Here is a 16,260-nt window from a genome sequence, read left to right as displayed (position 1 = left end):
GTGCTGTTTGCTTTCATATGCATTTGCCCTGCTAACACTCGCAGCAACTTCTGTTTTCTGCCATCTTCTTCTTACTGATAAAAAGAAAAATAACATCTCATCAGAAAAAATTAACACATAAAAATATATGGAGGGGGAGGGGTGTTGACACTCTCGCCTCAGACGTCTGTGGTCCACATCATGATCTCAGTCCCGCCGCCTGCCCAGGGCCATCTCTGCTGTGAGCTGGTGTATCCTCCCAAGCCCCTTTTATTCTTCGGTGTGAACATATATGCTTACCCTGGAAATATATTGTTTGTATGGTTATTTCTGTACTCAGGCTTTGTTTTGTTGCATTTTGTTTTGACCAAATAGCTGAATCTTGCAGGTTTGACTGTGGTGACATAAAAACAAAAAACTGTCTGAATTGTTCCTTCTTGTTCCATCCCAGTTTAGTATCATGAACATTTTCCCAGTTTGCTGCTTCTACGGACACTGCCAAAAAGACCCAGCTCACGCCTCTTCTGTGGCTGAGTGCACTCTCCCTGCACCATATGATCAACACACACCCCCAGTCCCACCTAGAAAACCTGTAAACATATTATGTCTGTATGGTATTCTGAATAAGACACTTTATAATGTCCTGTAAACTATATCATGTTTATAACATTTTATAATGCTCCAGTTTTTGAGTCAAGCATCATGCTTCCAAGATGAATTTTGTGACTCTCCCCATCAGGGTTCAGATCCAAGCTGTATCCCCTCCGGCAAGCTGCAGAGCTTTTCTGAAGCCATCTGTCAAATAGAGATGATCTCAGCACCTAGTCGTAGGATTCTGGGTGGGGGTTACGTGATGCATGAGAAGGATAAGCCCTGTGAAAATGTCAGCTAATGTTACTTGCTTGTTTTTATCTTAAATAAGTCCTTTCCCACATTTCCAGTTATTTCCTCAGGCAACGTTTCTAGAGGGAAAGCAAAAATGCTGGTCCTTTTGTCTGCTTCCTTCCCCTTTCTGAAGTCTTAATTTCAAATCCTCTGGAACATGTTTGAATGTATTTCTCTCAGAGGAAGGGATGTGAATGATCTTTTTTTGTCAGTGTCTTCACATAAAAAGACAACTTGAAGGAATAAGTTTCTGAAAAGCCGCCCTCTCTCTCTTAAACTTCTGTGGCTCCATTGTCTTCAGGCATGTAGTATGTTAGAGGAAAAGTCTGAAGTCACCGGCAGTATCTTCCAGGATTCATCACTTGGTGGGTCTCCTTTCATTGCCATTTCTGGAGCATTGTCATCCCTCTTGGCTTCCTTCCTTAGGCCTTTTTTTTTTTTTTTTTTAATGCTTTTTAGATGAGGGAAATATTTTCAGGCTTACTAAAGTGTATCAATATACAATAAACTGCACATTTTCAAAGTAGAATTTGATGAGCTTTGACATATATATATATATATATATATCATGTCATATATATATATGTATATATGATACAATCACCAAAATCAAGGTCATGAATATATCTGCCACCCCCAGAACTTCTTTGTGCTCCTTCGTAGTACACTCTCCCTCCTCAGGCCAACCACTGATCTGCTTTCTATCCCTGTGGGTTAGTTTGCATTTCCTAGAATTTTACATAATAAAATGGAATGATACCATATGTGCTTTTTACCTTGCACATTTTATTTGGCATAATTATCTTGAGATTTACCCACCTTGGGTGTATCAGTAGTTTCTGTTTTATTGTTGAGTAGTATCCATTGTGTGGATATACTTTGATATATTTATCAAATCACCTTTTACTGGGCATTTGGCTTGTTTCTCATTACAACTAAAGCTGCTCGGTACATTTGTGTACAGATCTTCATACAGATCTATGCTTTCATTCTTCTCGGGTAAAAACCTAAAAGTGTAATGGCTAGCTCATATGATAGGATATGTTTAACTTTCTAAGAAATTGCTAACTCTTTACTGCAGTGGTTCTGCCATTTCCCACCAACAATGCAGAAGAGTTCCCACTGCTCCTCAACCTTACCAACAGTTGATATTTGGGGCCTGCTTAATCTTTGCCATTTCTAGAAGATCTGTAGTAGTATTGTACTGTGGCTTCAGTGAGTACTTCCCTGCTGACCGACCAGTGGTGTTGATCATCTTTTGAGGTGCTGCTTTTACCATTGGTACATTTTCTTTAGTATAGTGTCTGTTCTGATCTTTTGGCCATCTTTTTTTTAATTGGGCTGTTTGTCTTCTATTAAGTTGTACGAGTTCTATATAAATGCTAGCTATAAATTGGATATGAGTTTTACAGGTAGCTTCTTCAGGTATGTGGGTTATCTTTGCATTTACGTAACAAATTTTTTAAAGAACAAGAGTTTTGGGATGCCTGGGTGGCTCAGCAGTTGAGCATCTGATGGCCTTTGGCTCAGGGTGTGATCCTGGGATCCTGGAATTGAGTCCCACATCGGGCTCCTTACGGGAAGCCTGCTTCTCCCTCTGCCTGTGTCTCTGCCTCTCTCTCTGTGTCTCTCATGGATAAATAAATAAAATCCTTAAAAAAAAAAAAAATATTTGCCAAACCTAAGGTGACAAAGATTTTCCGCTTTGTTTTCTTCTAGAAGAGGCGGTGCTATGCCTGTGAACTCAAGATACATTGAAATAAAAAGTATGAAATCCTAGGATCTCCAGAATTTTTTTTTACCTAATAATTTACTCCTTCCCTTTCCTCTTTTCTAAAACTAGTTCTGTGAACCTCTTTGGTCATTTTATGTGTGGTGTGAGGTAAGCATCAAATGGTTCATTTATTTGCATGCGGCTATCCAGTTGTTCCAACACCATTTGCTGAAAAGATTACCCTTTTTCCATTGAATTGTCTTGGCCCTTTTGTTGAAAATTGATTGATCATATATGTGTGGGTCTATTTCTGGATGCTCCATTCTGTTGCATTGATTTATATGTCTATCTTTATGCCCTAATACCACACCATATTGATTATTGTAGCTTTACACTAAGTCTTGAAATTGGGAGTCTGGAAATCAGGATTTATTTAGCTGTGAGTCTCTTTATTGATTTTGCTTGGAATATTGGAAGTCTTATTGACTTCTGTATTTAGTTGTTTTAATTAGACAAGCTTCAAACTTTCTTTTTTTCTGGTTCTTCTCTTTCAATTGTGATTTCTTTCCAACACTTAATATATTCGGGTTGGTTCTCTGTGTTTATCATAATTTTTCCTCTTTTGTGTTCTTTTTCTCTCTACATTCTGGAAAATGTTGGGCTTTTCGATGTTTTTTTTTTTTTTGAATTTTATTTCTGTATTATTTCTAATGCAGATAACTTTCTCTATTTCCTATAGTAAATTATTTTTTAGAGCTAATGTTCTTATATTGTGTGATACTTTTTATAGACCTGTGTGAGGATGTATATTTCTAGACTGGTCAAAAGGCAGGATGTGTGAATTATCCCCTCATCTCACTTAGGTGCTCATAATTTGGTAGATAATCTTCTGAATCTTCATTACCTTTCTCTGTTCTTGTTAGTTTTTGTAGAGTCCCAGTGACAGGAGGCTGGCCAGGGCCATCACCCGCCCCACAAATCCTACAGCCTTGATTTTTCCAGGGCGTATATTGCTTCCTCCTCCTGATTTGATTTTTTTTTCAACTATTGATTCTTTGTACCAGTGAGAGTGAATAAACAAATGTTATTGCTCATTATTTTGGGGATAGACTGTTCTTTCTAGAGCGGTCTGCCACTCGTTTGGTGTTTGTCTGCCAAACCCAAGTTTATATTCTCTAAGGAATTGGTCATGCCATTCAGAAAAGGGATTTGCAGGCTCTGCAGGGAGCTATGAGGTGGCTTTCCCATGAGGAACATCACGATCCAGTGAGGATAGCCAGACACTTGATGACTCTTTCCTGGCTGGCTATCTGGGCACTGTCACCTTCCCGCCATGCTGTGTCTATTAAATCAAGATTCATTTAAACAGAAAGTATCAAACCCTAGGCCTTCTGGACTTAATAATTTTGTCTCTTCCTTTCATCTTGTCGAGAACAGTTAACATGAATCTCTTGGATCATCTCATATTTTTATTCCTGCCACATATATATTTTAAATATATAAATATATATATTTACATATATATATTTTAAAATTTATTTATTAGAGACACACACAGAGAGAGAGAGAGAGAGAGGCAGAAACATAAGCAGAGGGAGAAGTAGGCTCCATGCAGGGAGCCTGACGTGGGACTCGATCCCGGGTCTCCAGGATCAAGCCCTGGACTGAAGGCGGCACTTAACCACTGAGCCACCAGGGCTGCCCTCCTTTATATATATTGACAAACGCTTTATACCTCTGCCATTAGCCCTGCAAGGTGAATATCTTAGCCTATTTTGTTCTCAAACTTTAATATCTTCAAATATCTTAGACTATTTTATTCCTGATCTAAATTCTTGGTAATAGTTATTTGCCTGGTCTTTGCAAGTAAGTCTCGCCTTTCTTTTTTTTTCCCACTTGTGAAACTTTATTAACTTTCTCCAGGAGCACCTTTTTCTTTAATGGAGCATACCATTGAGACCAAGCCTTTGTTCTTTTTCTTACTATTCCTCTTAGGCCAACCTCACCAACTTCAGACGTCAGGCTTTTGCAAAGTTAGGTTCAACATGTTGCCCTATAATAGTGGTTTTCAAACTTTTTGGTCTATGACTTTTGTTATCTTTAAAAATTGAGGATTCCAAAGAGCTTTTGTTTACATGGCTTGTGTTCATCTAGAAGTACCTTATTAGAAATTAAAATTGAGAAAAATGTGAAGCATACAAGTATGCAAGACCTCAGAGTGATGATCTCATAAGTCATGCAGCTTCTGAAAACTTTCTGGGGCACCTGAGGGCTCAGTTGGTGAAGCATCCAGCTCTTGGTTTTGACTCAGGTCCTGATCTCAGGGTCATGGGATCTAGCCCAGCATTGGGCTCCCTGTTCAGCAAGGAGTCGACTTGAGATTATCTCCCTCTGCCCCCTCCCCACTCATGCTGTCTCTCCAAAATAATTAAATAAACTTAAAAAAATTCTTTCTGCTGGTGAGAGGAGAGCAAAAAAGATGAGCGATATCTTAGGTTTTATTATGAAAACAATCATCACCTTATGACTCCCTGAAAGTATCTTGGGAAACCCCACCCCTCACCTCCTGAGGTCCTTGGAGCACACTCTGAAAACTGCTGCCACCAAAGGTGATTTTAATATAACTGTCAGCCCCAGAAAAACAGAATGAAAATTGTAGTTTCACCACAAAGCTTGCTTTGTAAACGTGCATGCATGTGTGTTCACATGTGTGTGTATAAGAGGTGAAAGATTAGGGGTGCAGTTGGTTAGGCGCCTGCCTTTGGCTCAGGTCATGATTTCTGGGTCCTGAGATGGAGTCCTGCGTTGGGCTCCCTGCTCAGCAGGGAGTCTGCTTCTCCCTCTCCTTCTGTCCCTCTCCCCTGCCTCCCACTTATGTGCTTGCTCCCTCGCTATCTCTCCCTCCATCCCTCTCTCTCAAATTAACTAATTTTTTAAAAAAGAGATGAGAGATAAAAGTGACATCCATCTCTAACCATGAGTCTGCCTCTGCCTTACCAGCCACCCTTCCCTCCATGCTGCCCTCTGACAGTTTGAGAGGACAGCAGGCATCACTGCTACCTGGGCAGAGCCATCTTCATTATATGTGGCCACTGGGTCCAGAAGATTAATGGTAACATTTTAAAAATTCACACAGACCTGGAGTCAGCACTAGAAAATACAGATTTAAATTAACAAGGAAAAAGCAGAATCCCATCAAAGGAAATAAATCGTGCTGGCAACTATTGTCACCTAATAAAATGTATCCTATAACTGAAGGGCTTTTATACAGAGCTGTCTGCAGCTTAGTGGCCATGTTAATTGAATAAGGTGCCTAAAACTGACTTGGGGGAAAAAATGAAATTTCCCTCAGCATCTATTTAGCCAGAGCTGTTGTCAGGAGCATGTGTGATGCTGACCTGTTTGTTATACAATAGCCAGTCCCTCCTGCAGAGAGAAGTGATCACCCTGCAGGGTGTGCCTCTGTCCTCTGGCCTGTTCCCTGGGTAGAGAATGAGGAGGGGAGCTTGGTTCAGCCTCCCCCCCCCCCAGCAAGATTTAGGGGCTCTTCTTGTATTCTCTGGTTACCAAACAGATTTTGTAATAGTAAGCCATCATTTGAGTCAAGTGGCAGAAAACTTTGGCCTCTGGTGGTCAATTTGTTCCAGTGGACCAAGGCCTACTGGAGATGGTACTAGAAAGTCTTCATCTCTAAATACCTCCCTAGGTAGAGATGGTTTCCCGAGTCTTTGGGTCTATCTCTTGGTATGCTAGCAATCTTCATGAACTCTCTTAAAATTTGAAACACATTGCTCTGCTTATGGAGTAATCAGCAGCTTTGGGGCCCATTGACATGATTTCGCTGAACTTGCTGTCCACAGGGCACCAGCAACCACCACACTCTTAGACTGCTCAGTTTGGCTGGAAGCCATGGAGTACCTACTCGTTTTATAGCCCCTCTGGATTGGGTACTTCAGAAGAACTGAGCATCTCGTGTCCATGGTCTGCTGCAGTACCTGGCTTCTTTCTTCTTTCCTTTGCCATTAGCACCCAGCATCATTAATGGTGTGTTCCTTTAATCTCTTTAGATGATTAGGCTATGGGAAAGAAGCCAAGGTGTTGGGTTAACCAATCAGAGCTTCAAGTGTGAAAAATGAGGATATTATATCTCTTCTTGCTAGATGCTACAATAACAGGCATGGGCTCTGGCTATTAGTCCTCATATTTGAAATGACTGTAAAATACTTAGACAGCTGTATTCTAATTTTTTAACCAATTCCCTGTTGTTTGATATTTGATTCCAGTTTTTGGCATTATAAGCACTGTCATGATGAATGTATTTACCCTTTCAGTAAAAATATTCATGAATCAGGGATGCCTGGGTGGCTCAGCGGTTTGGCGCCTGCCTTCAGCCCAAGGCGTGATCCTGGAGACCTGGGATCAAGTCCCATGTCAGGTTCCCTGCATGGAGCCTGCTTCTCTCTCTCTCTGCCTGTGTCTCTGCCTCTCTCTCTCTGTATCTCTCATTAATAAATAAATAAAATCTTTTAAAAAAATATTCATGAATCAGAAATAGCCGCATTTTCCAGTTATCCAATCCTGTCCTGGGAATGAAAAAGAGACAAGTGGGAGTTTTTTGTGTAGGTTTCCTCAGATGATCTCAAAGTACAAGTCCAAGTTGGATTTGCTCATTCAGGTATTAGGCGATCTTATATAGCTCTCATTTTCTCAAGTACCCACTGTGTGCAAGGCACTGTTCTAGGCACTGGGGTATGTTGGAAAGTGTAGTAGAGATCATGTTCTGGTGACTTGTGAACAAATTGATAGTACTGTAGAGTGGGAGGGGTCTACAGAGAGGAAAGTGGGGTGTCGTAAGAGCAAATGGAGACAAGGTACCCCAGAAGGCATCTAGGGGGTGCCCTGCCTGGGGGAGGAGCCAGCCAGGAGAGCTGGGGGAAGGGTGTTTAAGGCAGAGGAAACAAGTACAAAGGCCCTGAGGCAGGAATGAAAGTATAGAGAGCTGATAAGGTTAGAGGATGTGGGTACAGGGACCATGAACAAGACAAATTCAAAGAGGAGGGATGGGCTGCTCTACATGGTAGCAAGGTGTGCACTTGGAGGCAACACACTGTCACTTGAAGGGCACCCGGCTCTCGGGGGTGGTGCTGGGATTTGAACCTATGCCAGGCTGACTCTAGGGTTGGTACTATTAACTGCCACCACTGCTCTGCCTCCTGGGTATGTGGTTGAGCCACAGGTCATCCAAATCTGTTGCTTTTCCCTTTATGACATGATATCAGAGGGACTGTGGCCTGCCTGCCAGGGTCATCAAGCTAGTAGGTGGCTGAGATGTTGAGTCCTTGGCATCATCCCTTTCAAAAGAGTCTTGAGATGGACTGTGCAGTCCTCACTCTGTATACCTGACAGTCAAGATGATACAATAGGTAACTTTCAGATAATAGTAACAACCCCCAGAGGACACATGGACGAACCTTTTCACGAATTCCCTGCTTTCTGTTGGTCAGCTTTACCTCTGAGGGCCCCGTTCCCTGCTCTATTGAGTGGAGTTAACTATTCCTATCTGAAAAGGTTGCCAAGAGGATGAGGCGAGGAGTGTCTGTGAAGGAACCCAGTGCAGTGCCTGGCATGGGGTTCTCCCACTCCGGGGAACTAGAATCTCCTTTTGCTCTGAGACTCCGCTGATTGCAGAGCCTCCTTGGTTCCCGTTGTCTGTCACTTTCAGGCTAATCTGACACTGAAGTGCCTCTGGGCCACTTCTCCTTCAGCAGGTGACTCTCTCTTCCTCTTTAACCACAGGTTATCTGTCCCCTCAGCTCCAACTGTCCATTCTCATTAAGGGAGGCTTTGCTGTGCTTTTTCATCCTCCGTCTCTGCGTCCTCTCCTTCCTGTGTCCAAACAACACAAGTGAAAAGCAGATGTTTGCAGCATAGCAACTCTTCTCTCTAATGCTGTCCCTAGTCCAGGGCCTCTCTTCTCTCTGGATGCGGCATCATAGTCCCACTAAAGCTGGAGTTTGGGTTGACTTCATTTCAGCCCACCACATTCCTCTTGAGCTGTTACTCCATAAAAGATACAGTCAGGTCTGCAACTCAAATCTCTTTTAATTTCACATGTACTCTGTCAACCACACGTTGTCTATAGGAGATCAGAAACTTGCTCTCCATGCCCCACCACCACCATTCCCCATTGCCACCACTGATTTCTTCTTACATCATACCTGTTTTCTTCCAGTGCAGAGAGGAATGGGGTGCATGGTATAATACAGAGACCTCTTGAGTCTGATTGGCAAACACATATGTGCAAAAATGGAATAATAGATGCTATAGTAGTTTATATCAAAAAGACACAGAGGTTTTAATGGAGTAGGTTCAACACTTGATTTGGTCAACACATGTTCAATAGTTGTCTGCTCTAGGTCAAAAATTGTCCTAGAAAATGGGGTTCAAAATTGAAGAGCTTTGTCCCTGCTCTTGAGGAGGTCACAGTCATGTTAGGAAGACAGGCTTGTATCAAATGCCTCAAGTATCTTGTGCAAACAAGAGAGGGGGGACGTGCAGGCACCCAGTGAGCCTGGAACAAGCCCGGGGAAATTTGTACTAAAGAAGGCATGTTTAGGTGGAGTCTTGAGGGATGAATGGGAGTTTGGAAAGCAGACAAGGAAGAAAAGGAGAGGGACACCTGGGTGGCTCAGTGGTTGAGCACCTGCCTTTGGCTCAGGTCATGATTCTGGGATGGAATCCTGCATCAGGCTCTCCACTGGGAGCCTGCCTCTCCCTCTGCCTGTGTCTCTGCCTCTGTGTATGTGTGTCTCATGAGTAAACAAATAAAATATTTAAAAAAAAAAAAAAAGAAATGGAGAGTGTAGGAAGGGGAGCAGCCTGGATAAAAAGTCAGGCAAATGCATGAACAACATGCAGCATATTCAGAGATTTACAGGACTTTCCCTCTTCTGGTTAGAGGGAGAAGTAGACAGTGACAAGAGACAGAGTCAGGAGAGACAGGCTGGTGTGTGAGGACAGCTAAAGTCAGAGGATGGCTAGGGATGAGGGTGCAAAGGGAAGGCATGTGGAATGAGGAGAAAGCTCAGCCAGAACCCTTATAAACTGCAATGTCTAAAAATTTGAAGGAGCCAGAAAGGACCATCTGCAAGGAAGAGAGGCTGGTCAAAGGGAGGGAGGGTTGCAGAGCACGTCAGCCAGGCGCAGTCAGATGCCCCAGAGAAGCAGGAAAGTTGAGACCAGGTACTGCACATCAGGTGGGGCAGCTAAGGGGCCAGACACCTTGATTTCTCTGGTATAGCCTTCGCTTTTAAGTCCTGTATACCATAGAATTTTCCCCCGGACTGTTTGTTCGGAATGTTGTAGCTGAACACGTTGGCAGGAACTGTGAAGGGTCTACACACAGTAAGTGCTCAATAATTGCGGTTTCATGAGAATCCCTACTGTAATTTGCTGCTCCATTCCTGCCTACCATGGCATCTCAGTTTTATTTCCTCACTTGGCCACAGGCAGACAATCTTTTATTTTTATTTTTTAAAGATTTTATTTATTTATTCATGATAGACACACACACAGAGAGAGAGGCAGAGACATAGGCAGAGGGAGAAGCAGGCTCCATGTAGGGAGCCCAATGCGGGACTCGATCCTGGGTCCCCAGGACCATGCCCTGGGCCCAAGGCAGGCGCTAAACCGCTGAGCCACCCAGGGATCCCCTTTTAAAATTGCAAATTGGATCTTGTCACACGTCTACTTAAAAATCCTTCTGGATCAAGTCAGAGCTCATGCAGGGCCCCACTGTGCTGTGGCCTCGCAGCCATCTTCAGCCTGGTCCCATTCCTTCTGGCCTTCAGGCTCCGGCTACTCCACCTCCTGCCAGGTTTTCCCTCCACCAGACTTCCTACCACTTAGGAGGCTCCTTGCAGAGCCTGGAGCTCCCTGCTCCCATTCCCTCCTTCACCCCCAGCCTGGCCATCCTCAGTTCTCCTCCAGCACAGCACTTCCTGTTGTCCATGCATGATCCCATTTGTAAGCAGGTGTTCTGTAACTCTGTGGGCACTTTCATGCCCCACTTGCCCTACTGCAGGGTGAGCTCTGTGCACACAGGGGGCCCTGCCTGTCCTGCCAGTCTAAGGTCCCATCTGCATTTTCTCCTGTCACACTCTTGGCCCATCTTTAACTGCTGAACGGCTGGGCTGACCCTGTTTTCTAGCTTCTGGGTGGCTTCTTTGCCATCATTCAGGTCTGCCTGTCTTCCAAAGTTCTGCTAACACCCACCTGCTCCATGAGCCTTCCTGAATGCCACTGGAGGAGCCACTGCACTGGATAGATGTGTGATGCCCTTAGTTTGGTTGGATGCACCTTTTGAAATTGCTTTCAGGGTTTAGAGATTTTAAGGTATGGCAGCCAGCCCTGGAGTGTAGCTCTTCCGTGGCTTCTGCAAGTCCCCTCACTGTGGTACACTGGGTGTAATAACAGCATCCATCCACCTCAGCCAGCTTCACGGATGTGCAGCTAGCACCATCCCACCAGGCTCCAGGCTCAGAAGGGCCCTAAGTTTGGCATACTGCTCTGCTGTCACCATTTTGAATATTTGAACCAGGACCTCACATTCTCATTTTGCACTGGGCCCTGCACGTCATGCAGCCAGCCCTGCACTCATCTGTAAGGCAGCACGAGGAGCCAGAAGAGACTGTGTGAGTTCTGCATCCTTGGAGGCCTGGCACATGGTGGGCACCCTCTGCAGGGTCACCTGTCATCATTTTAGCTCTGCTCAACCACAACCACAGTCAATAATTCATTCTTCTGTTTGCTCGGCTTCATTGACTAAGTGCTGTGGTCAGAGGCGTTGATCAACTGTGTAAAACCCTCTGCAGCTGCTCCTTATCCTCTCAGGGTCCCAAACCTGGCCAACCTTCAGAGTCACTGCTGGAGCTTGTTAAAAATAGATTTCTGGCTGCACCCCCAGCCCACTGAACCGGACTCCCCAGGGCCGTGGCTGTGAATCTGGATTGTTAGCAAGTTCCCAGGCAGCTCTAATGCCTTCGTTTGTGCTGTGATGGGCAGAACAGAGTTAGGAACCCTTATCCTAGGGGATGAAGTCTTGCAGCATGGCCTTGGTGGGTATCTTTTCCAACTAGGCCCCAGTCTGCCTTTCCAGTCTCACTTCCACATGTACCCTGACCCTGCACCAGAGTGTTGGCTTTCCCTGACTCCCCAGTGAGTCCCTTTTACTCCATTAGTATCCATGTCCTCCTCTGAGAAGGTGTCACTAGAAACCCAGGCCCTTCATTGGAACCCATGTGCTCACTTAGCACCCAAGTGTATGTCCTGTTGGATATGGTGATTTATTTCTGCACCTTGATCCCCTATAGCCTGGAAGCTCCTTCAGGGGGCTCACCTCCACATTCTTAGCTAGCATCAGTAATGAGCAGACACTCAGATTTGCTCCACACGTGTCAAAGTGTCCCTATGCTTAGGTCTGCTAGCTCTGCTATAGCCCTGAGTACCACCAGTGCTCAGCAAAGCTCCCTGCCCCTGCCTGGTTGAGCCAGGCTGTTCTGTGGCACAGATGTTTGTTTTTGCTGCTCACCCTGCAGCATGGGAAACCATGTGCCTTTACAGTCTCTGGTGCTCATCTTGTCTCCGAGAGGCTTCTGCTCACTCCTGGCTCTGTGGGACCAGAGCTTGCCTAAAGAACCTTCCCTCCCAGGAGCCTGTATGTACAAGAGTCATTCCTAGAGTTCATGTATTGGCTGTATGAAAAACAACACGTACAATATAAAACTTTCTTTATATAATAAATACTCCCTTCCTCGGACTTTTCCCTTCTGGAATGACTGAGTGTGGCCAAAACTCAGGCTACCAAGCTAGTTCAAGCCAATCCCCAGTCCCACCAGTGCAAGGCTTTATTGTTGTTTGTCGCCCAGACCTGTTTTTTTTTTTTTTTAGACACTAGGTTTAGGGGATCCCTGGGTGGCGCAGTGGTTTAGCGCCTGCCTTTGGCCCAAGACGCGACCCTGGAGACCTGGGATCGAATCCCACATCGGGCTCCCGGTGCATGGAGCCTGCTTCTCCCTCTGCCTGTGTCTCTCTTTCTCTCTGTGACTATCATAAATAAATTAATTAATTAATTAATTGAAAAAAGATACTAGGTGTTTTTTTTTTAAGATTTTACTTATTCATGAGAGTACAGAGAAAGAGAGAGAGAGAGAGGCAGAGACACAGGCAGAGGGAGAAACAGGCTCCATGCAGGAAGCCCGACGTGGGACTCGATCCCAGGTCTCCAGGATCATGCCCTGGGCTGAAGGCGGCACTAAACCGCTGAGCCACCTGGGCTGCCCGAGACCTGTTGGGTTTGAAATCTGTTCCCTATCATTTTCATCTTTTTTGCATTTGCTAATGGCAGCTGATGACCACACCAAATGTATTCTTTACTTTGACTGAATACCCACTCACGCTCTGTGGGCGCCTCGAGCTTTCATGGCCAACACCTGCACCATAAAAGGCAGTGCTGGATCAGTCCAAGGTGATTTCCTGAACACCTACTGTGCGCTCCTGCCTGAGGGTGAACATACAAACATAGCAGTATGGAAAAGCCTGCCATTCTGAGTCTCAGCAGCAGTGGTTTTCCTAGACTTGCATGGTAACAATAACATTCATTCACAAAGTACTTCTCACGCCTCCTCCTCAGTGGTCCTGCAGGACAGGAATGAGAGCCATTGGATGGATAATGAAAGCAAGACATCAGAACACACCATGGCTCCTGTTCCGAGCCCAAGTGTTCTGCTCCTTTTGGTGTGTTTTGCCCAGTGGGCAGAGATCTAGACGGGGTCGCCAGGCTCCTTCAAGCGCCTGGCACATGCTCTAAGGCTTGGGAAGCCTTTTCCTCCACTTGGATGTTCTTCTTGGAATTGAAAAAGGCAGCTGCTGATGTCTGGAAACTTCTGAATTCCCTGGGGGGACTCAAACTGTTGGGGTTCGGGGGACCACCTCCTGCTCTGTGCTGCTGTGGGCTGTTGGTGGCACGGGTGCTTTCTGAGCCTTTGGGGAGTGCTCTGTGCGCCCTGTAACTTCCTTTCTCCTCTCTTTCTTAGGCACATCTCACTAACGCTCCCTGCTACCTTCCGAGGCAGAAACAGCACTCGGGCTGACTATGAGTACCAGCACTCCAATCTGTATGCCATATCAGGTATGTGGGGCCTCTGCTAACGGCCAGCTACTGTGTCTATGTCCCGGGCACCACCTCCCTCTGCCTGTCTCCTGGCATTGAGTGGCATCTCTCTTACTTCTCTTTTTCACCCTGCAAGGGGCCTGTTTCCTGTGGAGATCAGCCCTTTCCTTTCCCTTGTGTCACCTCAGCACTTAACAAAGGGCCAGATACTCTGTGTTTTGAAACTAATGATGAAAAACAGTGTGTGGATTTCACAAGCTTGAAGGGAAGTTTCCAGAGAATAGCCGCTGCATCGTTCACTTGCCAGAGCCAGGGAAGGTTTCCCAAAGGATCTTGGGAGCAGCACAGAGCTGAGGCCCAGTCCGCCCACCCAACCTGTGTCCAGGTCTGTCCTTACCACTCATTTCCCAAAGCGAGGTTTGCAGCCAGCAGGGATGGTGGTGGTCTCCCCTTCTGACCCCCATCGTAGGGGTTTGTGATTTCTGAACTCAGCCTTGAAATTAATGGCGTTACCTTGGCAGGGACCTCAGCAGTACAAGTTTGCCCTCCCACCTTCACCCAGGGAGGGGAACACCTATGGGCCCAATTACAGGGGGGAGATTCATTAGGTGCCTGGCAGCACAGGTGACCCACTAAGAGCCAAGAAAACCCACCAGCTCACCTCTGATTATCCTTGGCCTCTAGTCAGGGGCATTCGTATCTAAGGGGGAAGTGGCAAATCGGTGCCACTTACCAGTGCACATCCTTAATGGTGAGTGACGTTTTGAACACGGGAACATGGCATTCGTTCATGTACCATAATGAATCCGTTATTTAAAAGATAATCTTTTTTCTAAAAATTGCAACTTGGGGTTACTAAATAGATGAAATAGAACAATGGTATAATTCATGTCAGTATCAGTTTCTCTTGTTATGATCACTCCCTAATAGGTTTGGAAGTATAAGCAAAAGCCAGTTGTTCCCTTTCTGGGTGGGGAAAAGGAAGACCTGGGATGTTCTCAAAGAACTTGGTACCCAGCCCCGCTCCAGGAGCATGTTGTCTCAGAAAAGCACCTCTAGGGAGAATTTCTTCTGTGCTGTGGCTATTTCAGCAAAGTTGACAAGGAGCATAACAAGTGTGGAAAGATGACCTAGAAAAGCTGAATATTTCCCCAGATGCTTTGTGGCATAGTGGTGCAAAACAGGTCTGTGAAATCCAGCAGGGCAACCCCATTCCGAATGCACATAAGGAAAGCTCAATCAAAACAGATGATTTTTTTTCCCTCCAGCTTGCAAATTCTTTTCCAGCCACAGTGTTCAGCTATCCCCGCCTTACCTGGGTTCTCTGATGGCTTTCCCAGCTGTTGGCATTTCTGCAGAAAAGGGCCTACAGAGTGAAATCTCCTCTGGTTTGGCAGGAATGTTCCTGTCTGCCTCTGGACCATGGCCTCCTCGCCCCGCAGCTTTGATGAGGTGTTGTCTGCATTCATTTCAGCTGTTAGTTTAGCAGTACCAGGGTAACAGCCTCAAGACACAGGGGAAGCCATTCAGAAACTTCCTGTTACATTTATGTAAGTGGCAGTCAGTTGGATTTTTATCTTCCAAGCAGAAGTAGTTGAGGCTGCCTCACATCAGCAGGCAGCCCCTGGCTCCTCAGTGGCTGTAGGCACCAAATTGCTCCACCAGGGCTCAAGACTGCTTTGTTGTCATGCTGCCAGAAAGAACCCGCAGGACCTGCCGGCTCCATAAGGCTGCAAGCTCAGCACTGGGCAATCCTGGTATAGCTGGGAAGCCTGCCCACCCACCCACCGGCTGCCTGCCTGCGAGCCGTTCTGCTCGAAGAGAACAGAGACCACCTCTCCCCCACTCCCCCACTCCCCCCCCAAGCAGTATTTGGCATTGAGTGGCACGTCTCAGTTTGGTACTGCAAAGTTAGGGTTTCAGTGGTTTATTCCAAAAGCAGTCAAGGCAAAAGTGTGCCCCAGGCCCTAGCCCTTGCCCAGTGCCTGATGCGTGGTAGCTGGAGCTCTGCTGGTATTAAATTGAATCATCAAACTGTTCTCCTTATGAACCAGCTCTGGCACACATTTGCCACAGGCTTCAGGGGCTAAGCCTTTGGTACATGCTCCCAGTACACTCTGGATCATTCCTGAAAACATTTATTTAGGGCTCCCTTCATTTGCAGGCCCTTCCTAAGATAAGTAGATTTCCAAACTGTCATTTTGGAAAGCGAGCAGCCCACATTTAGCTTGTATGTGTGGTTATTTAAATATTTATATATTAGTGCTTTCTCAAAGGCATACTTGTTAATCTGGTCCTTCTCCTATATCTTCCACTGAGACTGTTCACATCTGTCAGGCCTAGAGAAGGAGGGACAGTGCTCAGAGGTGCTGGATTAAGGGGAGGAGACATGACAGAGTTCAGGCCCTAGCACGCAGAGGTGCTCATGAACTGTTGACAGGAAGGAAGAGAGTCTTTAGCTCAGTGTCTGCCCTGCACAGGAATACCCTCTCTGACCTCTGGGGCAGGTGAT

General features: G+C 45.6%; 1 protein-coding gene across 6 annotated transcripts in view; it reads left to right on the top strand.

Annotated features, from left to right (window-relative positions):
- Window positions 1–16,260, top strand: part of MVB12B (multivesicular body subunit 12B) — a 187,080-nt gene that overhangs the window by 92,319 nt on the left and 78,501 nt on the right. For all 6 annotated transcript variants that reach the window (XM_025475170.2, XM_025475166.3, XM_025475165.3 and 3 more), the window contains one exon: window positions 13,672–13,766. In XM_025475170.2, the coding sequence (XP_025330955.1) occupies window positions 13,672–13,766 (95 nt within the window). The remainder of the gene's footprint in view (window positions 1–13,671; window positions 13,767–16,260) is intronic.

Source organism: Canis lupus, chromosome 9, assembly GCF_003254725.2.
Source record: "Canis lupus dingo isolate Sandy chromosome 9, ASM325472v2, whole genome shotgun sequence".
Lineage (NCBI taxonomy): Eukaryota > Metazoa > Chordata > Mammalia > Carnivora > Canidae > Canis > Canis lupus.
Note: the sequence above shows the minus strand (reverse complement) of the source record. Positions and strands in the feature narration are given on the sequence as shown.